This window comes from Canis lupus, chromosome 24, assembly GCF_011100685.1.
Source record: "Canis lupus familiaris isolate Mischka breed German Shepherd chromosome 24, alternate assembly UU_Cfam_GSD_1.0, whole genome shotgun sequence".
NCBI lineage: Eukaryota > Metazoa > Chordata > Mammalia > Carnivora > Canidae > Canis > Canis lupus.
Genome location: NC_049245.1, coordinates 47108604 through 47135746, shown reverse-complemented (window position 1 = coordinate 47135746; position 27143 = coordinate 47108604). Strand labels below are relative to the sequence as shown.

The 27143-nt window shown below is 54.6% G+C and overlaps 1 protein-coding gene across 5 annotated transcripts in view; it reads right to left on the bottom strand.

Annotated features, from left to right (window-relative positions):
• OSBPL2 (oxysterol binding protein like 2) overlaps positions 1–27143 on the bottom strand; it is a 42051-nt gene that overhangs the window by 1583 nt on the left and 13325 nt on the right. The window contains exons 2-14 of one of the 5 annotated variants that reach the window (XM_038572789.1): positions 24474–24574; positions 22348–22431; positions 20766–20910; positions 19323–19398; positions 14407–14541; positions 13770–13867; positions 10509–10691; positions 8740–8847; positions 8046–8135; positions 5893–6016; positions 4119–4247; positions 2980–3103; positions 1804–1894 (exon numbers count right to left, since the gene is read on the bottom strand). In XM_038572789.1, the coding sequence (XP_038428717.1) occupies positions 1804–1894; positions 2980–3103; positions 4119–4247; positions 5893–6016; positions 8046–8135; positions 8740–8847; positions 10509–10691; positions 13770–13867; positions 14407–14541; positions 19323–19398; positions 20766–20910; positions 22348–22431; positions 24474–24510 (1424 nt within the window). In that variant the 5' untranslated portion in view covers positions 24511–24574. The remainder of the gene's footprint in view (positions 1–1803; positions 1895–2979; positions 3104–4118; positions 4248–5892; positions 6017–8045; positions 8136–8739; positions 8848–10508; positions 10692–13769; positions 13868–14406; positions 14542–19322; positions 19399–20765; positions 20911–22347; positions 22432–24473; positions 24575–27143) is intronic. The other 4 variants (XM_038572790.1, XM_038572791.1, XM_038572792.1 and 1 more) reach the window with 4 other exon arrangements.

Genomic DNA, 27143 nt, shown 5'->3' with positions numbered 1-27143 from the left:
GGGCGGGGGGGCTGGGGCCAGAGGGACACCGCGGGCTGCCACCGGCTGCGGTTCTGGCGTGCGCCTGAGGAAGCCCCCACTGGCTCCCCTGGGGCACCTGCGCCCCTGCACCCGTGCCCCCCCCATGCCCCGCTGAGGCCCCCACCCTGCACCTCATGCCCCCGTAGCCCCGTACCGCCCCCATGTCCTCACTCCTACAGCCCCCCTCCCCTTGCACCCGTCCCCTCACATTGCCCCCGTGGCCCTACTCCTGTAGCCAACCCCCAGCCCCTTCACGCCCCACTCCCTGTGGCCCCTACCTCCCCACCACGTACCTCATCCCCCTTCCCCATGACCTCGCTCCTACAGCCCTCCATCCTCTCCCCTTGCACTCCTCCCTACCCTCTCCCTCTGCACCCCTCCACCCCGTGTCCCTGCAGCCCCTACCCTTCCCCTCCCCCCTAAACCCCTCCCCCTTCCCCTCATGGACCCCCATCCCCCTACTTCTGTTGCACAAAGTGAAGGCAACAAAGGATGCCTGCAAGTTATCATAGAGTGGATGTGGGGGACTCACAAAGTGGAAGTAATCATCTTAGGACAAAAATATCATTATTTCCACAATGTATTTTTTAAATCGACTACTTAAAAACAATGAAGGAAGTTTAACTCTTTTCAAGCTTTTTTTGGAATGAAGCCAATTCTAAGTATCAAACTACTGAAAGCATAATATCAAATCAAATTGGGAGCCCAAGCCTGAAGAATAGATTTAAATATGTTGGTCATATGACCGCCACTGGAGGCGACTGTATGGAGCCTTGAGGACAATTACTACGAAGTATGAAGGATGACTGGAAGAAACACTAACAAAACGGCTCAAGACCACCCGAAGATTTCTGCAGGACTAACATTTTAACAGATACGTATTTTCAATTATGCTGAAACATTACAGCACTTACCTGATTGAATCCTCATCCAATGGGTTATTCTCCATTATGATTACAGACAAACCACACTCGCCACAATTCCCGTGAGAAAGCAGGAGGCAGCCCAGGGCCAGTGGTGTCTGCTCCCCGTCTGTCTCTCTGCATCTCTGTGTCTGCCTGTGTCTTTATGTCTCTGTCTGTGACTGTCTCTCTGCCTCTGTGTCTGTGTCTCTGCATCTCTGTCTCTCTGCATAACTGTCTCTCTGAATCTCCCTCTCACCTGGTCTGAACACAGGTGTGGCTGACCTGCAGGCACCCCCAGGCACACAGGGCTCCCACCCTCCCCATCCGCGCTCCCGTCACCAGCCGTGGCCCCTCAGGCCACCTGTGCCTCATGGCAGGTGATGCGAGAGGCAGCCTGCAGGCGGCAGTGCCACAGGGTGATGGCTAAACACACTATTTCTTCCGCAGTGTCACCTGTCTGAAAGCTGTTTTCCTTCCCTCCACAGCTTGGTTCCAACTATGTTCCCTTTATTATTATTTTTTTAAAGATTTTATGTGTTTATTCATGACAGACACAGAGAGAGGCAGAGACCCAGGCAGAGGGAGAAGCAGGCTCCCTGCAGGAGCCCAGCGCAGGACTCGATCCCAGGACCCCGGGGTCACGCCCCGAGCTGAAGGCAGGCACTAAACCGCCGAGCCACCCAGCGTCCCTTTAAAATAGGCCCTCACGAGAGGAGCCCTCAGCGTCAGACGCTGCGGGCAGGGGTAAGTGCTCGCCTTCTGGGGGCGCGGCCCGTCGGTGCTCCTGAGCCCGTGTTGACGGGACCCGGCACTGCTTCTGCTCCATCATGGGCACACGGGGGCCCTCGCCACCGCCCCTCCCGCCACCGGGCCTCACCTCGTCTGCCACTCGGCCTCCTGAGTGGCTCGCTCCCTCCGGGCCTCCCTCTGCTTCTCCTCGAGCCGCTCCTTCTCCTGGCTCGCCAGATCTGGGGACAAGCACACGGTGGGGGTCAGGAGTCAGGGTGGACGGTGAAGCAGAGGTGAGCGCTCAAGGAAGCAGATGCCGGGACGCCCCCACCTCCAGGCCCAGACGAGAAGTCACACTGGCTAAAATGCCATCTCTGCAAACCAAACTTGGCCTCGAGTGCACGGCGGCGCCCCGACACCAGCAGGGCCGTGGGGAGAGGCCGCGTGCTCCCACCACGCAGGGAAGGGCGGCCGAGCTTGCGGGCCGGCACAGGCAAGGGCGCCGTGAGGCTCACGGGCAGCCCCCAGGGGGGCAGGGGCAGCAGGAGCCTCTTCTGCAGAAGACGGTCCCAGGGACCTGAACCTCAGGCTCAGTCGGCACGAGGCACCCAAGGGCTGCTGCCCGGTTGTGAGTGCGAACCCAGAGGCTGGTTGTCGAGGGAGCAGGGGCTGCCCACCCACTCCGCCCTGTGCAGTCTCTCCACTCAACGCCAACGGTGTAAACAACACCCAGGGCCACTTCGGACGGACTTCCGGGGAGTCACGGGCCACTGCCCTGACCCAGGCAGCCAGCAGGCGGCCAGTTCCCTCCTCACATGGACACATCCTCAGCATGTGAGCGGCTGAGCCTGGGACATGGGGCCTTTGCTTTTTTTTTAAATTTTTTTTTATTTTGATTTATTTATTCATGAGAGAGAGAGAGAGAGAGAGAGAGAGGCAGAGACACAGGCAGAGGGAGAAGCAGGCTCCATGCAGGGAGCCTGACGTGGGACTCGATCCCAGGTCTCCAGGATCACACCCTGGGCCGAAGGCAGCGCTAAACCGCTGAGCCACCTGGGCTGCCCTATGCTGACCTTTAAAGAACAACACATATCATCTTTGGAATGTCACCCTAATGTCTGTTGACACTAATAATAAAATCTGGGGGACTTGTATTTTGCGTGTATCCTGTTTCATTTCATTTTTCATGTAGCCTAATTGTGTCTACAACTGGCTACAATTCTAAAAACTCTTCTAGCATGGAGAGCACGAGAAGCACTGTCCCAGGTGTCCCCGTCCGTCCACCTGCAGCCCGCGCCCCTCCCCCACCAGCCTGCAAGCGCACCCATGTCGCCGTTCTCCATGCCGCGGATGTCGGGGCGCAGGCGGCAGTCCGTGGGGGCCAGGGTCTTCTCCATGCCGCTCTGCAGCTCGTTGAGGCTGACGGTGAAACTGGTGAAATTGTACATCTGGGAGAGGAAGGACGGAAGCTGTTAGTCCAAATGGCACTGCTTTCTGTCACCACTCACGGCCAGCAGCCACTGGGATCAGCTGAGTGTCACCTGCCCTGGGGGCCTGCCCTGCAGATCCACCCGCCCGGATGCGGCCCCACCAGTGGGACAAGGCTGCCTGTGTCACCAGCACCTCCACAGGCACAGGGGTGGGGGCAGGGGGGCGGTGCCCACCCTGTGCTCCAGCTCTGCTCCTGGGGCCTGACGCCCCCCATGTTGGCGGGCAGGGCAGCTCCCCACACACCCCAAAGGATGGAGGGAGGAACCCTATTTGTAAAAGGTGTTCCCTCAAGAGAAATCTGCCTCTTGTTCCGTCATTGTACTATTTTACATTCAGCCGAGAGGGGCAGTGGCTGTGCCACGTAATATGTGCATAGGTGGATGTTTTATTTCCTTCTAGTTATTTTACATGTTCTGCTATGTTAACAGGACGTAATGACACGATAGGTTACATAATATGTTGTATATATAATTTATGTATAAACAAAATAATTGTTAAAATAAGTTTATCACACGTTATTGTATCTATTAGTTATATGTTGTACGTTATTGTACATAATACAAGATTATATGCAACATAAATTATAAGTGCAACTTTCAAAAATATATACCAAAACGCACTAAGCCTCTAAACTGACAAGTCAGAAAAATAATCTCTCACAACCGCCGCGGAAGCCCCTTCGTAAGGCTCAGCTGGTGCAGGTTGCTAGACCAGGCACCTGTCATACTGCGTGCGGCCCGGGTCACCACCTCACACGCCAGGTGGGGAGAGCACTGCATTTGCTGCGGGGAGGCCAGGGGGCCCACGCAGGGTGCAACCCAGTGACAGAGGGCCCTCGGCTCTGGGCCACAGCGTGGACACGGGACCAAGGCACAGCTGTGGGGCCTGGCCAGGGGTCGGGGGCACTGGGGGCCACGGAGAGGCCTAGACTTGAGGGGGGTGGGTGGCAGGCATGGCAGGGGGCAGACGAACCTGGGCAGAGTTGGGGGGCCGAGTGTTGACCCTCCAGAGTAGCTTGCTGCCGGGAATGACATGCACAGTCTCCTGAGCCTCGGGCACAGCGTCTAGCACGTCGCCATCAGCTTTCTGGGAGCTGTCGTCCTGAAACACAGAACACCTTGGGACGGCCAGCCTGGACGGACAGTACCCCTGAGCTACTGTCAGGCCAGTGTCAGCGCTGGGCACACAGCAAGATGGGCTCTCTAGTGAGGAGAGGACATCGTCATGTTCTCTTTGCTGGGGGGCTCCCCAGAGGGAGGGCAGGATGTCAGCAGCAAGGCAGGGCTTTCCTGCAGGGAGAGGCACCTGCAGCACAAAACGACACTCGAGCGAGTCTGCTCACCATTAAAGGGGGGCGACACCTTCTAGAAAAGCTCGTACGGTTCTTGCTAAGGGCGGCTCCTGGGCTGGAGACAGTCCTCACGCTGCAGCCCTGCCCACAGTCAAGAACTGGCTCCTGTGTGGCGATTTCACGGTTACCTAGCGCTTCTAGCCTGAACCCCAACTGGAGACCACATTGAAAGCAAAAGATACAACTACGACCTGACTTTTCAAAATCAGTGGGGCCTGGAGAAAGAAGTGGGCAGCCCTGCAGTGGTCACAGGAGAATGCCTGAGTGGGACCGGGTGGCCTCAGGACCCCCCACCTGAGCCGACTTCGATGGGGTTTGGTGCCAGAGGCTAAATAAAGGCCGCTTGGCAATGTGTGTTCACATAAAACTCTCTCTCACATCTAGGTTACCCAAAGGACAACAAAGCCAAGCTAAGGCATTAAAAGCCAATCCTCAATGGGTTCCATATTCTGAGTCTGTGTGGTCTTCAAATGCAACTTTCCTTTTTTTCAAGTAAAAGAGCACCATTAGAAGAACCGTCTGACGGCACCCACGGGACGCCACAGTGCCAGACACTGAAACCCCAGGGGAGGCCGAACACCTTTGTGAAATAACCGTTGAACACTTGGGTTTGGCCCATGACTTCTTACCTCAAAAAACTGGACACTTCTTTTGAACTACCACTTCTAGTTCTGGGTTGCTTATTGTTGTTTTTTTTTTTAAGATTTTATTTATTTGAGAGAGACAGAGAGCACGCGTGTGCAAGAGAGCACAACCAGGGAGGGGGCAGAGGGAGAAGCAGGCTCCTCCCTGAGCAGAAAGCCCAACGTGGGGCTCAATCCCAGGACATTGGGATCGTGACCTGAGCCATCCTCATTTCTAGTTTTAAGCTCAAGAATAATTAGCCCTAAGATAATCAGTATTCCAAAGCTCCAGGGAAAAAGTATTGTTGCCAAAACTTTTTGACTGTGGAATATATTATCTGGTTCTCAGAACTAAAAACACAGACATGACGTTCTCTTGATTTTTTAATAGGGTCTAAGCTAGCAAGGTGCAGGAAGACAGGAGGTTTATGAAGAAGCACCCAGAGCCTAGGGTTCCCAGGAAGAAACACAGGTGCACTGGATTCTGCTTGGGGGAACACGGGGGCACCGAGACCCCAGCCCAGCTGACAACAGCAGCCTCCGCACACTCGAAATGCAAACACACGCTCCGCCCCGTGTAGCACCCAGACAGACAAGCAGTCTCGCTCTGACAGGCAGATTGCAGGCCTTCCTCCTCCCCAGCTGGGGCTCCACAGACAGGGAGCAGAGGGACGGCTGATTCCCAGCACTCGTCTCCAGCAGCCGGAAGCCGGGGCCCACCCATCGGGTCTGCTCCCCCCCGGGGAGGGGCAGTGCAGGGGGCAGCACTTACCGGCTGTGCCTTGCTCAGGGGGTCACCCCTCCTCTCCCGTTTCTTGTAGGACTCATACGCAGCAGGGTCTATGCCCCACAAACACTCTGTCCATTTTCCATAGATCATAAAGAGCTTCTTTTTGCTGTAGTCAAAGGAAATTTTTATTTTTGTTTTTTTAAACTTTATCTTTCTCCATAATCTCTACACCCAACTCACCACCTCGAGATCAAGAGTCACATGTTCTTCCAACTGAGCCAGCCAGGCGCCCCATCAAAGGGAATTTTAATCATAAATCATTCATCTAAACATGCAGTATGTTACTTTTGACCATGGGATCAACCTCTGTTCTCACTTGTCTCCTTATCAATGTTAGGACTTCTCTGGACATAGGTGCAAAGAGGAAAACCTGCCTTTTAGGATCCCTCCTTGGGCCTGATTTGCCAAAGCAAAGTGAAGAAGATAAGGACACGAAGCCCCAAAGGGTCGCTGGCAGGGCCCTGCCAACAAGAGGAGGTGAGAAACGAGGGCGTCTGGTGTCATTTGCGCCTGCGTGCTGGTCTGGTCACTGTCCCTGAAACGCACGACTTCCACGCACTGTGTCCTCCCCTCTTCCCTATAAATCACATCAACAGCCCTTCCAATTCCAGTGACATGGTTTGCTCTTTCTAACCACACATTGGATGCCCACGTCATCGCTTGCCTGCGATTTTCGTTTAGTAACAATCTCTGGAGACTTTCCAGATCAACCACCAGAGCACTCCGCCTGATTCCAAAAGGAATGCCAAGAGCACTGGGCCGTTTTTGCTTTTCTTTTTTACATCCTCCTGCGGGGAAAGCACAGCGGCCATGTGCGCTCTGGAAATGCTACTCTGCCGGGCACGTGGCATCCTTGCTGCTCCCCGGCCCCTGTCTCCAAGGCTCAGCCTGGAAAGCTGGCATGCAGGCACTGGTGAGGGGACACTTGACCAGTCATCACTTGGCAGACACCTTGGCTGGCACAGTCTGCATCCGAGAGTCACAGCATTAGGAAGAGCTCACTCCAATTTAGGACAGAAAACCAGGAAATCAGAAAAGGGTTTGCAGCCCCCAAGGGCTGGTGAGCGTGGCCTCGAGGCGTGGCAGGGACTCGGCTCCTATGGCCCCGTGTCTGCAGGTGAGCTGACCACGGTCTCCGCCTGGGTTGTTTCCACCACCAGGGAGAGGCTGCGCAGGCGCTGGCCAGTGCTCTTGTTGTGAAGAGGGCTGCTGTCCCTGCACGTCTGCGGGCTGAGTCCTGACCTACTTCAACCGGCAAGATGCTCAGAGTCTAACGCCTGAAAGCACCTTGCAGGCTGTGTGAATGGGTGACTTTCTGGTACCCAAAGAGTAGGAAGGAGAGGAAGCATCCACTGCTTTATACTGAAAACTTGTTTCTAATTAAAAATGTGTAGGGGGCACCGGGCTGGCTCAGTGAGTGGAGCATGTGACCCTTGATCTCGGGGTGGTGAGTTCAAGCCCCACGTTGGGCACAGAGACTACTTTTTAAAAAAAGAGGCGAAAAGAAAAAAAGAAAATGTATAGCTTTTGGAGCTGGAAGGAGCTTCCTGACGTTATATAAGACCCAAATTCCTTACCAGGGGAAAAAAAATGAGAAATCTGAGATAAAAAACATAAGGTAACTAGCCCAAAGGACAGAAAACCCCGGAAGGTCTGTTGTGAACTTGTCTCTCTGCTCACAAATACTTTAAAAGTCCCTTGCTTAGAGGCTAGAAAGAACCAGCCGCTGAGAGGGAGGCTCACACGGGCTATGGTCTGAGTTGTGCTCAACGACCCATGCAGGTGCTAAGAGGAGGCGACGCGCTCACGTTTCCAACCTCAGTTCCGGCTGCAAAACCAGAGTATTAGCTCTCTGTGGGGACACCTCATTTCCTCACATCCGCTTTACCCAAAGAAAACAGACTCAGATCTTTCATCCTCAAGAGAGGGAGAGACAGACCCTCACCAGTCACCACCCGGAAACGACACTTAAAACTAAGCCTTCGTCTCCTTGTAGACTCAACAAGGAAATGTCTTTTCTAAACAACACAGGACCATCATTTTTTCTACCGCGAACAGATGTCACTGGCATCACTGCACCACTAGCAAGGCCCACGTGCCGGAGGAGCCCCGCTGAGGCGTCCGTGTAGACCTACTTTTTGTCTTGAATGTGCCCCTCCACTTTGTGAAGTTCTTTTCCAAACAATCCACAAGGTTTGAAATGAAGCACACACTTGTCTCCAGTCCTGTGGGGAAAACACACACAGGCTTCTGTTGTGTGACGTGCAATGTCTGGGGGAGACGCGTGGGGACACAGAGGCGGCGGGGGCCGGGGGGGGGGGGAAGGGGGACCCTGCTGCTGTGACAGAAACGTCCCACACTGCCCAGTGCTGATGGCTGCATGCTTCAGTAAACACGCTAAAGATCACTGAAGTTTCCACTTTCAACGGGTGAATCTTAGGATATGCGAGTATCTCGAGAAAGCTGCTGGAGAACAAAGCTGACAGGCCATGAATTCCCAGGAAGAAGGTACGGACAGCAGGTAGCATCCGAGGAGGGCTGGGACTTTCATCCGGGATCACGCCATTCTTCCTCAGAGTTTAGAAGCTCAAAACAAATTCACTATTGTGACTAAAACCAAAACATGAAGCAACAAGGGGCACCAAAGACAGTGGGAGCGCCGAGCAGCGTCCACGCCGGCCAGCCCCCCCGCACCCGGCGCGGCCCTCCCTGCAGGCGAGGCAGCCCCAGGATGCCGCGGCCGTGGGCAGGGCGGGGGCGCCCCTCGAGGACACGGCGCGTCTGCACATCCGCCCGGTCTGACCACCACTCAACCACGGGCGCTATTACCTGTGGTTTAAAATCTCCACGGTTCCATACTGCTCTATCCAGAGCTTCCCGATGATTACATTATGTACACAGCAGGTGGGGTTGGTCCAGGTGTAGGCTTCATTGTGTCTGTGAAACATGCCAGAAAACAAGCAAGTCAGAGGCCAGCAAGGAGAGAGACACTGCGTGACCTAAAAAGCAAAATACCAGACAGAATTAAACCATAATTGCCTTAAAATCTGTACAAGAGCAGAACACTGCTTTGAACTGGCTCCAACGGTGGTGATTTATTTAGCATTTGTTTGAAATTTATTTCTGCTTTCCTTTGTAGCATCAACAAAGCTTTCTACTTAAATGTCAAGACAAGTTAATAAGCAAGAGGAGACCACCGAGACAGGGACACGGCTGTCCTGGGAAGCTGTCACACAACAGCCCCTTTGCCAGCAGGACTTGCTCATCCCGCACCGGCCCAGGGGGCCGGGGAGTCGCTCCGTGGCAGGTATGCTGGGGTGCACCGACTGTTGGAACAATGTTCCAAATGCCTCTGCATTTATCCCTCACCCTTCCCAAACGGCCTGACCAAGGAGAAACCCCCGCGAATGTGAAGCAAGATCACCTGACCCGCGTCTCGAGAGAGGCCGTGTCAAAAGCCATAATGAGGCATAAAGGGCAGAGATAAGCTCGAAGCAGAAGTATTTCAGGACAAATATCTGGAACCCCTCAAATTTCCAGGGGGAACCCACACGCATTAATCAGTAACGTCTGCCACTTTTCAATTCTGCACGCCTCACCCCAAGAAAGCAAAGACCACCACCAGACAGGCACGCTTCCTGGCAAAGGGGTGCCCTCACTGGGCCCGGTGACCTCGTCGGCCCTGGGACGCACGGGGCTCAGGGGCTGGTATTCTCTGGCAACCAGCCAGGCTGGGCCGGCACAAAGCAAAAATGGTACCAAACGCCTGGTTCCAGCAGGCTACCCCTGGCAGGACTCGCGCCCCCGAGAACAGAGGCATGCCACGGCCGGGACTGCCTACGCCGGTCCTCTAGCATCCAGGTGGTCGCCAGAGATGCAGGTTTTGCTTCATGAGGTGTCTGGTCAACGCCGCACTGGGGAGCATCTGGACTGAGATTTAACGGGCGTGTGAGCAGCCTCTAGGACGTCCACGTTCCCTATGTCCTGGGGTTATCCCTCATCTCCCTCCCGCCCTCTGTGTGACCAACAGGGGTTTAAGGTAAGGGTCACTTCTAACATGAGGTCGTAAAAGACACCACGCCTTCTGTCTTGGTGGCTCCTCCCCCCTTGGGTCCTCAGCTCCCAGGGATGCCGGCACCACGCTGTGCACAGATATCCCCATGGAGAGGCCACAGCGAGCGACAGAGGTTTCCTGCCAACTGCCATGGAAGTGAGCCCAGGAGCAGATGCTCCACCGGCCACCTTCGGGATGCAGGTGGCTCACGTCCTGCCTGCCACCTCCAGGGACCCCGAGCCAGGGCAGCCTGCTATGTTGCTCCCCGGTCCCAGAAACCATGTGGGGGAGCAAACGGTGGCCGTTTCAGGCTGCTGCGCTTGGGGCCATCAGCGAGCAGAAGAGTTGCGAGTGGCAGTGACTAAAGCTCCCCGGGTCACGCGGAGGGAGAGCTGTCCCGCCAGCAGGCGTGGGAATCCCACCCGTCCAGGTGAGGTCTGACGCGGAGTTCCTCTTTGAAAGAGTTTCTGCGGTTGGAAGCGCCTGAACAAAGAAGGCTGCGGCCCTTCCACCGGAAGGCTGGGCCCGCGCCGCCCGCACTCACTTGAGCAGCTCCAGCGTGATGGTCCCCCGGGGCTCGGCCTCCACGCTCTTGCCCCAGAACTTCAGCTTCGGGTAGATGGAGCCGTGAAACAGGAAGTCCTGATTGAGGCCTTCTGAATAAAATGCACTGATGGGGGGGTGGTGGCTGACCTGCTCCGATATAAATCTGAATCCTAGATCTTCCCTAGGCACAGAAACAAGAGTGGGGACAGCCACATTAGACACAGCAAAATCTGACAAAGGTGGGCTCAGCGGCCCTCTTGGCGGAGCCCCTTGGCCCCCCGCACGGCCGGCTCACCGCACCCTTGTGGCCGGGAGGGGCCCTGGGGAACGGGTGCCATGCCACTCTGAGTGGCAGGAATATCCCACACTTGTGCTCTGACTTCGCACATGGCCTGACGCTGACACCCTGTACACACACTTGCCTGCACACGAACACCGTGCCCCTGGGGCAAAGCTGAACGCTACATGGAACGAGAAATAGTGCAGAGGGGCCTATTAGTGCAGAGCCTCTACCCTGAGGCTCCCCAGCACAAGCGGGTCTTGCTGCACCTCCTAGAAACAGTGACCGAGACGCCCCGATACCAAACTGCCCCTTCGTCCAGAGGGACACCCAGCACCTAATGAGCCAAAACAGGGGTGAGTGCGCAGCCTTTTGTTTTGTTTTTGTTTTTTTTTTAGTTCGCAGCCTTTCTGAAGGGAGTTCTTCTCTAGCCTTTTTCTAAGGCTCCTGGAAGTTTTATGATGGAATGTCTGATGCCCCAAGATACTCTTGGCCAGGAAACCGGATTTTTAGTACACACTCCTTTTCAATAAAAATGTCAGTTTTTAATTGTTCCGGAACTGTGAATACACCTACAGTTGTAGTCATTAAAAATTATAAAAGCTAAACCACATAATTACTAACTTAACTGGAATCAGAATTTCCAATCATTACAGAGGAAGGAAAGTTGAAAAATTAGATTTTAAAAGGTTGCCTACCCAGGTATGTAATTTACAAAATGAATACTTGTCTAAGAAAAGCAAGTGCTATTTTGGGCTATCCAGGAGCAATCTGCAGGGAAAAAGACATGGAGCATGACTTGGTTCAGATACGTAGCTCCTGAAACAGGAAGACCCCTCAGGGCCCGGCCTGCAGCAGACACGACGGCCACACGCACGACCTGGACACCAGGACACGACATGCATAGTGTCTGCAAGTTTAGAAGAATGTTCGTTTCTCTGCCCATCTGAAACTTTGGCTCAACCCCCAAGTTAATTTCCTAGAAAAGACAAACACGCGGGCCTGTCACACTGTCTCCAGCACCTTGGGGTTGTTCATGGGCTTTTAATCTGTATTATCTCCCATTGTCTAGAACTTCCTTTGTATTTTTTTTTTTTTTTAGAACTTCCTTTGTATTATGCTTTCCTTTCTCTTTTCAAGATCCGTTAATGGTGCTTTTGGGGTTTTTTTTTAAAGATTTTATTTATTTATTCATGAGAGACACAGAGACAGAGAGAGAGGCAGAGACACAGGCGGAGGGAGAAGCAGGCTCCATGCACGGAGCCCGACGTGGGACTCGATTCCGGGTCTCCAGGATCACACCCTGGGCTGAAGGTGGCGCTAAACCGCTGAGCCACCCGGGCTGCCCAGTGCTTTTGAATAAACAAAAATGCTACCAATCTCCTCAGAACTAGACAAGGTCAGAGGCTCGAACCCCGGCACCTGGCACTCTGACTGCAGGGAGGTCATTCCTGCTCAAGACGGTAATTCTAGAGAAAAAAAGAACGCTCCACATGAATTCAGAATAAAAGTTTCCCTGAAGATTGACTCTCAGGACAGGACTTCCCTTCATGTGGGCCTCAGTTTCCCTGTGTCTGAACCGAAGGAGCAGGGACGTGCCATCGTCACACAGAGCCCCGCTGCCTCCTGTCGCCACGAGCACACCCCACGGCAGCCTCCTCGAGGTAACGCAATCGGAGAGGTGTCAGCACGCGGGGCCGCAGGCCTGTCGGTCCATTGGAAGCGGGGGCCACTGCCCCCGGGCCCCCACAGACAGGGAGAGCCGGGCCCCGGACGTCTGTGTCGCTTCCCCAGCCGCTGAGAGAGCCACGTGGAGAGGTGCGGGCCCACCTGGAGAGGCGCGGGCTCCAGGTGACACCCCTCCGCAGAGCACTGAAACCTGAGCTGACACACACCCGGCACACGCCCGGGCGCTGACTCAAGCAGACGGACACCCCGTTCCCACAGCCATTTACTCACCTTTGAAGAACTCGTGATCATTAAGAACCACATCATTAAGGGCAACAAAGAGCCCAAGAAGCACGGCCCGAGGGCTGACCCCAACCTGCCGGTGACCACACAATGCACCACTACTGACTTCGTGACAGAAGCAGCGCCACGCGCCACAGCACGACGCGCACACATCAGACACAACAGAGCAGCGTGACTCAGCACAAGCTTGGTGTGCCGTGGGGACTGAGGATGGTACGATGCTATGTGACAAGCGATACACATGAACACGACCGCATCGTGTGAACACACACACACACAGCCCAAAACATGAACTCTGTCTTCTATGGGGTTACGTCTGACTCGTCTTTCACATTGCTCAGTTTATATATTTTCTACAAAAGACATGATTTTATAATGGAAAACAAACTCTTAACTAGTAAAACATCCCGAGAAACTGTCCACAGGACCCAGGGCTAGGTGACAAACTACGCTGGCCGTCCCCCAGCAGCCTGCAGAGGAGCCACGGCCCAGGCCGGAGGGCTGCTCCTCACCCGCTGAGCCCACGACGGAAAAAGACAACGCTGCCGTTAGCTTGTGCTCGTGTTGGTCTGGGTGGGCACCTGGCACGGGCAGCGGGGCCAGGGAAGAGCCGCCCAAACTGGCCCAGCCCTTCCCCCCGGGGCCCCGCCAGGACCACCACCACTGATCCTGGGGGGCGGGGTGAGCGGGGCCGGGTCAGAGCTGGGGGGCGGGCTGGGGAGCTGCTGAGACAAACTCCACCCGCAGGGATGTCAGTCGCCCGCCCCCCCCCCCCCCCAGGCCTCGGGAGGCTGCAGCACGCCCCCTGTGCCTACTGCCCCTGCAGCTCCAGCTGCCCCTCCGTGACATTTACCAAGACGCCCCGGTGACACAGGCTGCCTTTTCCTCACTGCCACCCCCCCTCCCCCGCTGGCGCTGTGATGCGCGCTGCACCCCGGCCGTAACCCCGGCCTCCCTGTCCCCAGCCCTCCAGCCAGCCCAAGCGGCCCGACAGCCCGGGGCCCTTACCTGATCAGCTCGTAGGTCTCCCCCAGGAGGGGGTTGAAGGGCTTGCCAGTCCTCTCCCACTGGGAAGCCACTGCAGACACCGCGAAGGCTGCCACGCACTGGGAGGAACGCACACGACGGTGAGCGAGGGCCCCCGGGGCACCGCAGGCACGCAGCTTCTCGGTGCCGGGACGCGTGCCTGGCAACCTCAGTCTCCCGCTTGTCACATGTTTTGAGATTACAGAACTTCCGGAGAAATACCCTTCATCACAAGCACTTCCTCAAAGCCACACACGCAGAACTGTGTGCGGCTTCACCACCCAGCCCAGCCCAGCCCAGCCTTGAGGTCCCGGGCAGGGCTGGTTGGCCTGGCGGGCGCACCCGCATGCACACAGGGTGCTGGTCCCCAAAGGAGCCAGGAGGAGCTGGGGCGCCACACCCGCCACCACCACCGTGGAGCTCAGGCTGCACAACACCTCAGAGTGGCTGAGCAGGACAGCACCCAGACGTGTGGGCCCTTCCCCCAAGCGTCCCCTGACGAGGTGCCTGGGCCCTACCACGACGTGCTCATCAGACGCTGTCATGTTCCCAAGAACTACGATCCGACACCCACCCAAGCTCAATGTCTGCTGCCCCCTGAGGGGAGCCCAGCACCCACCTGCATCCTCTCCAGGGCCTGGGGCTGGCACGAGGCTCTGTGAATGAGGTACACGTGCTCCATGTACTCTGTGATCCGCTGGAGGAAACTCAGAGGTTCGTTGAAGGCGATGGGCATGGTGATCTTGGAAAGCTCCTAGAAGGAGCAAGAAGACTTGTCACGCAGGGGCTCTCCCCTGGAACCCAAGCCCCACGCCCACTCTGCTCTGAGGGCAGGGAAGATGTTGGCCTTACTCATCCAGAGAAAGAAGGTAAACCATGTGGAGGCTCTACTACTCACCTGCTCACGTGGCAACACTCCAAACCCACTTGTGGGCAAGGCTGGGGGGAAGACGCCCCCCTTTGCTGGTAGGGGTGCAAAGTGGTACAGCCATGCAGAGCGGGCCTGGCCGCAGGAGCACAACTACATGCACACCTACCCTTCGGCCTGGTGGTCCCATTTCCAGGAGCCCATCCCACAGATCCTCTGGCAAACAGCCAGAGACCAGATGTCACTCAAACGTCCCCACGGGGCCCCAGCTGGTGTGGGCAGCCAGAGGACACAGCACAACGCAGTGACCAATGGCATAAGCAGTAGCCCCACGTGGCTATGGCTGTATCGCACCAGGGAAAAGGCAGAACAGCCTCTAGTTTGTCTAAACACGCAATCAGCTTTCTGAGGCATGGGAAGATGGACCCGAAAGCTGTGAAGTGGTCCCCTCCAGGGGAAGGGGATGGACACACGGAGGCCAGGGACAGGAAGCTAAATTCTTGGAATATACCCTGGAATCTTGTCTGAAAGATGTGACTTTGGGTTTACAATTTTGAAACAAAATTAATTTAGAAAAGCAACCTCCAAACACCAAGAATATGATGAAACAAATGAACACACACAAGCCCCTCGGGCGTAGCCACCCATAGAAGGACCACAGTGACTTGAGATACACCCTAAGGACGAAATGAACCACAAAAGCCAGTGCACTCGCACATTTCAGTAAACGTGCTGTTGGCCGCAGAGCTGGTCCTGTTCTCCAGAACTGTTCTGCGTGTGGGACAGAGCAGGTGAGTCACTCATTACGTGTTCACCTAAACCGGTCATCTCCAGCGTTGTTAAACACTGGGATTATCGGTGTGGAAGAAAAGAGGCACAGACACAGTGAGACAGAGATTGCATTAGTCCTGCCATCCCAAATCTAAAGCACCTTTGACACAAATCAAAACAGCTCCTTTGGGAAAGACCTAAAAAAAGCAACCTGTAGCCTCCCCGGGGCCCAGCTGTGGTCCTGAGTCCTCTCTCCCTGGACAAGGAGCTGATTCCAGATCCTGAACAAGAAAGGTACAGAATGAGCCAGAGCATCTTCTGTAAAAGGTTACAGCCAACCTGAAGACCCCAGTACCAGCCACAGACAGAGCAGCTCGGGGACCAGAACACAGCATGGAGCTTCAACTCTGTGAGTTTAGAAAACAATAGAAGACAAACTAGCTGGTTATACTGGTCATGCTGGGTAAGGCTACTGAACCAAATCCGTCACTTGACAACTGTGATAAAGAATCACCCACTGACCCTGACTTTCTTATGCAAGCCGCACTCACAGCAGTGGAAGGGCACGTGCTTGGCACACAAGTGTCCCAGGAAATAAAGGAAGAGCGATGCCGCTGGCGCAGCTCACACACTAGGCATCGGGGCTCAAAGTCAGGAGAGGAGTAACAGAGAGGTGTCCACACAGCCTGAGCAGCACAGACTCGGGAATGGCATTCGAGACAATGGAGAATTTGATATTTCCTCTTTTTTTTTTTTAATTTTATTCATTCATTTATGAGAGACAGAAAGAGAGAGGCAGAGACACAGAGGGAAAAGCAGGCTCCATACAGGGAGCCGAGTCCCAGGACCCTGGCATCACGCCCTGAGCCGAAGGCAGATGCTCAACCGCTGAGCCACCCAGGTGCCCCTGAATTTGACGGCATAAACATATTACGGTATCAGGACTGTGGTTGTGTTAAAACAATCTGGGGCACCTGGGTGGCTCAGTCAGGTAAGTGTCCAACCCTCGGTTTCAGCTCAGTTCATGATCTCAGGGTCCTGGGATCGAGCTCCATGTCAGGCTCTGAGCTCAGCAGTGAGTCTGTTTCAGATTCTCTCTCCCTCTCCCTCCTACTCTCTCTCTCAAATAAATAAAAAATTTTTTAAAAAGTAATCTGGGGACGCCTGGGTGGCTCAGGAAGTTGAGCGTCGGCCTTTGGCTCAGGGCGTGATCCTGGGGTCCCAGGATCGAGTCCTGCATCGGGCTCCCTGCTTTTCTGCCTGTGTCTCTGCCTCTCTCCCTGTCTCTAATGAATAAATAAATAAAACCTTAAAAAAAAAAAACAGTAATCTGTATCCTTTAGCGATACAAGAAATATTCACAAGTGGAATTCGCTTCAAAATACTAGGGGAGGGATCCCTGGGTGGCGCAGCGGTTTGGTGCCTGCCTTTGGCCCAGGGGGCGATCCTGGAGACCCGGGATCGAGTCCCACGTCGGGCTCCCGGTGCATGGAGCCTGCTTCTCCCTCTGCCTGTGTCTCTGCCTCTCTCTCTGTGTGTGACTATCATAAATAAATAAAAATTTATTAAAAAAAAAATACTAGGGGAGTGGGGCAGCCCCAGTGGCGCAGCGGTTTGGCGCTGCCTGCAGCCTGGGGTGTGATCCTGGAGACCCGGGATCAAGTCCCACATCGGGCTCCCTGCATGGAGCCTGCTTCTCCCTCTGCCTGTGTCTCTGCCTGTGTCTCTCTGTGCCTATGAATAAATAAATAAAATCTTAAAAAAAAAATACTAGGGGTGTGGGAAGCAATGAGGTGTGGCTGGGGTGTGATGAGCCCTGGCTGCTGCGGTGAGCCAGGGGATTACGCAGCTCTGCTTGCTGCTGGGCGTGCTTCAGATAGCCCACATGGGCCACTGTGTCGCCACTGCTCAGTGGCCAAAGCAGTACAAAGAGGGCAGTATCACCACTTCAGAGGCAAAGCCCATAGATGCTGAGCAGGTGCAGCCCTGGGAACATGCCGCCCACGACCCACGTTTTGTTCAGCTTCTATTTGAATCCATCCAAGGTTGATTCCTTGAAGAATGCAAGGTAACGGTGTCCCTTTATGACAAGGGATCTTGAACAAGCTTCGAGATCAAGGAGCTAGTCAAGTTTATCACCCAACCTCGGACAGACACAGCTGTCCAGACCTGACCCACTCACACAGTGAAAAACGTAGGCGAGAACACTGCTAAGAGAAAAGAATCCCAAATGTGCCATTTTATTTTATCTTTTATGTTTTGTTTTGAGTTGTTTTTTTTTTTTTTTTTTTTTTTTTGCCATTTTAAAACAGAAGAGACATGCAGGGCACCTGGCTGGCTTAGTCAAAGGAGCCTGCAACTTTTGATCTCAAGGTTGTGAGTTCGAGTCCCACATTGGCTGTAGAGATTACTTAAAAATCTTTTCAAAAAACCAAATCATAAGAAAGAAATAAAAGATAAGTAGGTACAAAAATATGTAGGTGTGCAAGCAGGGTCATAACACATACTCAGGTTTCCCAGCTGTGTCTGCGAGAGGCCTGGGGCAGTGACACCCCAGGAGTGGCGAGCACATCCAGCATAGGGTCGTGATGTCTAAACACCGCCCTCCAGCAGGGCAGCAGGGGAGAAAGTATGAAAGCAAGTCCCCCGTGAGGTGACCAGTGACGCTCCAACAGGAATCCCCTTGTGTCACTCACTGGGCTCTGGCTACTATGTGAGAGGTCACCACCACAGGCAGCTGCATGAAGGGCAAACGCAGCTCAATGTGCCTCTGCAATCTTGTAGAAGTCCAAAATTATTTCAAAATAAAAAGCGGTGGGCAGCCCCGGTGGCGCAGCAGTTTAGCACCGCCTGCAGCCCGGGGTGTGATCCTGGAGACCTGGGATTGAGTCCCACATCGGGCTTCCTGTATGGAGCCTGATTCTCCCTCTGCCTGTGTCTCTGCCCCTCTCTCCCTCTGTCTCTCTGTCTCTATGAATAAATAAAAAATCTTTAAAAAAAAAAAAAAGCGGGAGAAAAGATGCAGTTTCCTCTTGGAAAAAGGCTGATAAACAGCTGAGGGCAGAAACAAATGCAGCAGCACGCATGCGAGGAGCACCGGGGACAGGGCCACATGTCTGTTGGTACAACACTCACTGGAGTCTGAGTCGCCCCACGGCCCATGGGGGCGCTCGTCCCTCCCAAGGGGACACAGCTCACATTCCCGCGGCCGGTTGAGACAGGCAAAGATACCATGAGAATAAAAGTCTGTGGCTCCAGGACACCAATCATCCAACTAACTGTTCTGTTGCAAACCCAGAGCACCTCAGCTCTGCCTGCAGCCCGGCACGGGGCTGGGGGACGGTGACCACATCCTGCACACCATGGCACCCACGGCTTGGCCTCAGCGTGCATCAGGGAACCCACCGAAGCTCCCCAGTCCTGCAGACTGTCCACAACCAGCCAGCGAGGAGCCCGTCACAGAACACCAAGGTCGAACCTAAACCCTTGTGATGCTCCCTACATCCAGAGTCTGCCTGCGGGATTGTTTTCCTGCTGTCTGCAAACACTTGGGCCTTTCTCTCCTCTTCTCCTCTGTCTCTGTCCCTTTCCTATTTTATTACCCTCATTTCATGTCGCTATAAATATGCAGAGCACATCTTCTTCAACTACCAGCCGAGCAACAAATTCATGGGAAATAAAAATGTTTCAGGGATGCCCGGGTGGCTCAGTGGCTAAGCATCTGCCTTTGGCTCAGGTCGTGATTCCAGGTCAGTGAATCGAGTCCTGCATTGGGCTCCCCAGAGGGAGCCTGCTTCTCCCTCTGCCTTTCTCTCTGTATCTCTCATGAATAAATAAATAAAATCTTAAAAAAAAGTTTCAGCTTGAAGCCCCAAGGTGAGTCCATGTGAACTTACCAAGCCGATGCATTTCTTTAATATACTCCACACACTGAAATCACTTCTGGTAAACATCGGGGCGGGCAATGACGTCCTGTAAAGAATCGACCAGAGAAACACATATTTATTCCTCCAGCAGAAGATTCGAGTTCAGTCGATGATTTTGCTCAGTGACCAGTTTTTTTAGTTTTTAGATGCAAACACCGCATTTGTGGGCTCTGGCAGCAGCTAGGGTTGTTAAATCCCGAAGACAGGTTTCTGCACAGGTGCTTTGGAGGGTCTCCCAGGAAATGGTCGTGACCACACAGACAACTTTCCTCTCCCTCCACAGAGTGGGGGATGGGGCGCCCCTTCCCCTGGAGCAGCCGCAGACCCACGGGCAGGAGGACACAAGTGGGAAGCGAATTAACACCTTTCCAGAAGCGGGCCATAAGCCCTTTTCAAATATGAGTTTGTTCTCCTGAGGTATAGTTTCTTTTCAGGCCCTCTTCCTGCCAGCTGCCAGGGGAAACCCGGCAGTCTCCCTCCTGGGAAACTGGGGCTGGAGGAGATGCTCTCTCTGCCTGGAAACGGGGTGTCCAAGTGGGCTGTGAATCCAGATTGGGGGGGAAGCACGCTGGGCCCATGCACTGAAGACAGAGCCCGTCGGCAGGCAGCCACAGCGTGGGGGGCCCTCGAAGGTACCACCGGGGTCCCGGGGTCCTGCCCTGCACTTCCCACTGGCTTCTGGCTCTGGGTAAGGTCCAACTACACCCACAGCAGGGGCTCCTGGCTCAGACACCCCCACCCCCACCTGATGGCTCTGAGCTGCAGAACAATGACAGCAGGTGCGCTGGCCCAGGCAGGAGGGCATGCCTGTCCCTGGGGATATCCCATTAGGGGGCAGCCGGCTTAGGGCACACTGCTTATGTCAGGGGTGAGAGGGGAGGAGAAGCAGGCCGCTGGGGATGAAACGGGAAAGAAAACATTTACGAGCATCGCACGGCAGGCTGCCAGTACCCCACACTGGCTCTGGCCGCCCCCTCTCCTCTGGGTTCTGGGAACACTGGGAGCGGCCACAGCAGGGCAAGTGCAAACTGAGGGGTGCCACGGGGAGGGGCGGGGCACTGAGGTGAGCCTTGTGTGAGTCAGGAGGGAAAAGCCAGAACTAAAGAGACACGGAGGAGAGAGCCGTGGCCACAGCAGAGCTCTGCCGTGAGAAAGGCCCAGGCCACCTAAGGACTGCAAAGAGGCCTCAGTCGGCTGGGACCAGGGACAACGGGACAGGGGCCGAAGCCAGAGGAGCAGGGCCAGTCCTCATCTCAAGAGGAGGGTGACCTTATAGTCCCCTATCAGGTGCCACGGGTGGGGTCGCTCCTCCCACTCAGGCCTCCGGAGCGCTGAAGGGGCGCCCTGCAGCACGGTGGGGGGCAGCCACAGATACAGCGGAAGATTCTAAAACACACATGTAGGACGACATACCTGTGTTTCTGAATCCCATTCTCTCGGGGGGGCCTCTCCCCGACCTTTCCAATCCCGTTACTTCTACCGGTGTCCACGCGCATCACTCCAGCAACTCTCGGATCTGCCTCTGAAAATTCCCCGGAAGAGTTCTCAGAATCAAAGCCTGCACGCAACAAGCAGAATGGTCATCCTCGGGGACTGGGAAGCTGTAACAGCCCACCTCCAAGAGTTCTGACCATGCCTGAGCTCCACATTGTTTCTAACAGACACGGTTGGCAGCAGCGAGCTCTGCTCCCCAAGAGCCCCAGGTGGAGGCAGGGACACGGGCAGGCTTGCTCTCCCGGGCCTTCCCAGGAGCCGCTGAGACCCGGCCCCCACCCGAGGCCCGGGGGCAGGCAGGGAGCAGTCTGTCCCTGCTTCGGTCAGGCCTCACTCCCTGTGGGGCGGACGCCCCGACGGCAGCCAGGCCAGCCGAGGCTGCAGCAAACTCAGTCTCTGCACACGCTCCGCAGTCAAGTTCTGCCTCCAGTTCTAGAACACAAGCCACGGCAGTAGCTTCTACGGAAGAGGAACGTGTGCCAAACGCTCTGCCAGACTCTCATGCTCGTGAGCAAGAACCTGAGTGTGGAACGAGCAGCTGGAGCTCAGCAAGCATCCCACGTCGACCAAAAGCATGGGCAGTGGGTTCCTGAGGGCCGGTGTGGGATGTGGCTGGCCCGCCCCGGGCCGCGGCCCTGTCCCACCTGGAGAGCCCTCTCCCAAAGGAACAGCCCCTACAGGGAAAAGGAGGCCCGCTCCTCTCGCATCGGCTGGCACAGCTCACTGCGGCACACGCCTCCTGCTCCCAGGCACGCTGGGCACCGAGCCGCGGCTGCCAGGCAGCAGGCCCACCCGGGGGGGGGGGGGGGGGGGAGGTGCTCCGGGCCTGCGGTACTCAGTATGACCGTGACCACTGCAGGGGGGACACAAGACCCACCGGCAGCCGAGTTCCTGCCGCCCCTCAGTGCGCAGACGAAGGCGAGGGCATAAGGCCAGGTGGGGAAGTGCTGTCAGACCCGAAACATCAACAAATCTGCTGCTACACTTTCCTGAGAAGACGCGAAAAGAACCCTCTCTGCTACTCCTGCGTGCTGACAGGTTCACAAGATGCAGCACCGATGTTCACCACACGCTGGCTTTGAAAGGTACGTCCAGAATGAGCCTCTTAAAGGATCAATATTTCCTAAAACAGCCTGCCACCTCTCATCTTCTTACCCACCCAACTGCAACATCTACTTAATCCTCAGTCTAAACTTTGCTTTTTTTTTAAATGTATTTATTTACTTCTTATTTGAGAGAGAGAGAGAAGAGAGCACACGCGCCCGAGAGCACAAGCAGGGGAGGGGGGGAGCGGCAGGCAGAGGGAGAAGCAGGCTCCCCGCGTGGGGCTCAATCCCAGGACCCAGGGGTCATGACCTGAGCTGAAGGCAGATGCTTCACTGACTGAGCCCCCCCAGGTGCCCCTCGCTCCTTTCCTGCTGGACCCGCCCAACCACCTTCCCCCAAATACCCCTGTCCCCTCGGGTCCCCCGACACTAGGAGGTCCTGCCTGAACACGCACCCAGGAAACAAGGCAACACATCGCTGACGATCATGCTGACATCTCTTCTCGGACTAACACAGCGCTGTGTGAACGGGTTACATGCTTTCATATGCGACATATGTTGTAAGAAACAGAAAAGACTGATAAGCACAGGAGAAACTTGAAATCACCTGTAATCTGATCACTCGGAGGCACACACACTTTTTTTAAAGATTTTATTTATTTGACTGAGAGAGAACTTGCACACGCACACAAGCAGGGGGAGCAGCAGGCAGAGGGAGAGCGAGAAGCAGACTCCCCGCTGAGCAGGGGGCCCAATGCAGGACTCTATCCCAGGACCCCAGGATCCTGACCTGAGCCGAAGGCAGACGCCTCACTGACCGAGGCCCACAGGTGCCCGAGTCACACACGTTTACCAGATCAGTCTGTTCCCGTATGTGTTTTCCATGTACCTTAAACCTTTCCCTTTAATAGTGCCGGTTCTTGGACGACGTACCGCCTACCAGACCATTCATCTAGTAAGCGCCAGGCTTCGATTCTCTTTCCTACTTTTTCCGCAGTTACAAAGTCAGACTTCTACACGGTGAAGCGGTCAGCACTCCGCCCGTCTCACGTGCATCATCGCACTGGGAGACTTGGTGCTTTTCTGCTGTTATTTGGTTTGGAATGGAAGGACTGAGGTGAGAAAGTGCTGTCCCCGGACAGCTGTCCCCTCCACCTCTCTCTCAGGGACACGCAGAAGAGTGTCGCCATGCGCAGAGGCAGAGACAGAGGTTCTCTAGACGGCACGCTGCACAAAGCTCAAGTCCTCCCCAGAGAAAAATCTCCAGGCAAAGTTCACAGATGTTCAGGAATCTGGGTGCAGGGTCCCTGGCAAGAGGAAACGTCCCATGAGGCCCCAAAGGGAGGGGCGCACCTCTGGTTACAGGCCCAGTGGTCCCACAAGGGCCAGGTGATCCGAGGGCACGAGCCCCTGAAGACCACTGCACTCAACAGGAATAACCGAGTGGTTGCTGAGGAGCGAGCAGGTTGGGCGGACAGTGTCCTAGGAGCACATCTACGAGGAGCACTGCAGCTATGAGATCATGGAAGAGGACTTAGTAGTTTAGCCTCTGAAAACCATAGGGAGCTCAGCGCCTCCTGCTTCTTGAGCTTCAGAGACATCAACAGTCTCGGGCTGCCAGTCACCGGGCCCGCGACCCCTGGTCTGGAAGGAGGAGCATGGCCCGTGAGTGACCGAGGCCCCAAGCTCTGCCAGGGCTCCGGGGGACAGACACTCTGGCCCAGAGGGGACAGCCACAGCAATTGCTGGCAGAAGGAGCCCCTCTGACCTGAAAATCTGCCACTAAACCCGTGGCCCAGAGAAATAGTTCAAAGTTGCTACTGTATTCCTCTACCTAAGGACGGGGGAGCTGGACTCGAGGGGCTCCTGAAGTCCCTTTCCACCAACAATCCTTGGCAGACGACGACGACATCACAAGTGTTGACTGTGAGGGGCGTCTTGAACTCGAGGAGCCTTCAGGACAACACGGTCACCACTCACTTGCTCGCTCAGGTGCCAGTGGCTTCTTCTAGCGCCGGGGGAAGAGGCCATGGCAAGGCCGCCCAGCCTGCCCGCCCCGGCCTGCCCGCCCCCACGCACACAGGCCCTCCACGCACTATTTCCCATTGGGCTCCCCTGTCATCTGCAGGAGGCCGGACCACAGGCTGCGTGCCGGTCCTGCAAACGGTCCCGGGAGAAGGGAGGCCCGCTGCACTCCGTACCAGCGGGAGCAGCTTTGTCGGCACAGACCCCCTCTACTTCGGGTTTGTACTCCACGTGGTGCCAAACCAGATCTAGTCCCAACGTTAAGACAGCAAGGCTTGGATCAGGAAGTACAAATAACATAAGAAAACTGACCACCTCACTTGGGGATCCAAATAAAAGTGTCTACGCTCCAGGGCAACTCTTGTCCTTTCTCGTTACCGCCCGTGGCCCACAGCCTCCCCCGCAGGCTTCTGCTGAGTGTCAGTGATGGGACTGGGTCCCACCTCCACCTGCTCGCCTTCCCAGGCCTTCTCACACCCCCCAGGCCAAGTCTGGGACCCGGCCTGAGGTCTCGCGCCCGCACCACGGCCTCTGAGTCAGTTCCTGCCCTGCTCACCTGTGACGGCATCAAAGAATTCCTCCTCGCCGTTCATCCTTCGGTAGCCGGGCTCCCTCGCCACCCAGTCTCGGCTCTTCTATGGCGTCATCGTACTGGACCTACATCGATGTGTAAGGAATTGTATGCTGTCAACTTACATTTTGGCAAAAATCCAACAGGCACTGGAGCTCTAAGGGGAAAAGCATTTCCACATACTTAGCTTTCAAAAGTTTTATGGTTTATTTTTTTTAATTTTATTTATTTATTCATGAGAGACACAGGGAGAGAGGCAGAGAGAGAAGCAGGCTCCATGCAGGGAGCCCGACGTGGGACTCGATCCCGGGTCTCCAGGGTCACGCCCTGGGCTGAAGGTGGTACTAAACCGCTGAGCCACCCGGGCTGCCCAGTTTCATGGTTTAGAAACACTTTAAAAATACGCATTCACCATTCTTGACATCAATCTCAATCACAATTTTAAGCAAAGAAATAAAATGATCTGACAAATGCATGATTTCAAAATATATGAGAAACATTCATAATACAAATATCCATCAAAGAAAAATAGATTAACAAGTAATCAATAATTGAAGTTATTTTTAAAAATCACTATCTAAGGGCGCCTGGGTGGTTCAGCCAGTTAGGCATCTGCTCTTGACGCAGGTCATGACCCCGCGGGGTCCTAGGATCAAGCCCCACACATTGGGCTCCTTACTCAGTGGGGAGTCTGTTTCTCCCTCTGCCTGCCGCTCCTCCTGCTCATGCTCTCTCTCTCTCTCTCCCTGACAAGTAAAATCTTTGAAAGAATCATTATCTACAGTTGTATAAGAAAATGATAAACACTAGAATCAAGAACACAAGAAACAGGTGTTGGTGAGGATGTGGAGAAAAAGGAAGCCTCGTGCACTGTTGGTGGGAATGCAAACCAGTGCAGTCACTGTGGAAAATAGTACAGAGGTTTCTCAAAAACTAAGCGTAGAATTAGCACTTGATCCAGTAATCCCACAGCTGGGTATTTACCCAAAGAAAACAAAAACACTAATTCTCAGAGATAAATGCACCCTATGTTCACTGCAGCAACATTTACAGTAGCCAAGATATGGAAGCAACTGTCCAAGGACCAAGATGTTGTGGGGTCTGTGATGGAATATTACTCAGCCATAAAAAGGATGAAATCTTGCCATTTGCAACATGAATAAACCTAGAGGGTATTAAGCTAAGTGAAATAAGTCAGGGAAAGATAAATACCATATGATTTCACTTACTTGTGGAATATAAAAACAAATGAATAAACAAAGAAACAAAAGGCAGAGACAGACTTGCAAATACAGAGAACAGACTGTTGCCAGTGGGGAGGGGGAGGGGAGGCCCAAGCGCCCAGCTGTAGAATGAATGGTCACAATCAGAGGCACAGCATGGGGACGTCATCGATGGCGCCGTGAGAGCGGGGTGTGGTGACAGGTGGCAGCTACACTGGTGAGCTCAGCATCACCTGCTGTATACCTGAGATTAATGGAACATTATGTCAACTATACTCCCATTTTTAAAAATAGTAACAGATTTTTAAAAAGAAAACAATGCAGGTCCCCATTAAGCATCAGACTCTTGATTTCAGCTCAGGTCATGATCTCAGGGTCGTGAGATCAAGTCCCAAGCTGGGCTCTGTGCTGGGTGTGGAAGCCATTTAAGATTCCCTCTCTCTCGGGCAGCCAGGGTGGCTCAGCGGTTTAGCACCACCTTCAGCCCAGGGCCTGATCCTGGGGTCCCGGGATCGAGTCCCACGTCGAGCTCCCCCATGGAGCCTGCTTCTCCCTCTGCCTGTGTCTCTGCCTCTCTCTCTGTGTCTGTCTCTCATGAACAAATAAATGAAATCTTAAAAAAAAAAAAAAGATTATCTATCTCTCTGCCCCTCCCACCTCTACACACGCTCACTCGCTCTCTTTAAAAAAAAAAAAAAAAGAAAACAAGGAAATTATTGATGTGGGGGAAGTTGGGGGACAGGTGGAAAAGCAGGTCAGTTGTGGTGAGGTGCTCACGGGTCCGGGGCTCAAACACACCCAAGAGCCTCCTGCTGACGGTGGCTGCCAACCTCATGGAAGCTCCGACAGACAGTCACAAGCAAGTGCACAATGTTGTTCGAGTACTTGTGTCACAACAACTTTAAACCAAGTTTCCATCGCAGTTTCCTTTGTCCCAAAAGGTTCGACTTTAATAAAAATAAGCTGAGTTTACGTCTGTGTGAGTAGCACAGACGTGGGGCCCAGAGCCTTCCTCGCAGTTCTGATGGCAGCAAAGGCAGAGACGGTCCCGAGGGAGGGACGTGCCCTCTGCCCTTGTAGTGGCGACACAGAGCTGGGGGACACCTCCAAGGCGGCTCATCTCTGGCCCTATGCTGTAAAACAAACTGGCATGAAGCTACTCCATTCTTCTGCCCTGAAAGGCTCTCTGAGATCCCTTTCTTTCCCATCATGCAGAACCAGGCACCAGGCAGCTTCTGGAAACACCCGTACCGAGCCTCACTCACCAGTCCAGGACTCGTTGCCTGCGCACACTAGAGACGTTGCTACCTACTCTAGCTCCTCTCCGACATGACCTGTCCTACCTATGACATGTAGCGACTTGCTCTGTCCCTCTGGAAGCCACTTAAAGGAACCAGGGTCCCTGGAGACTTAGAAGCGGCTGAATCCAGAA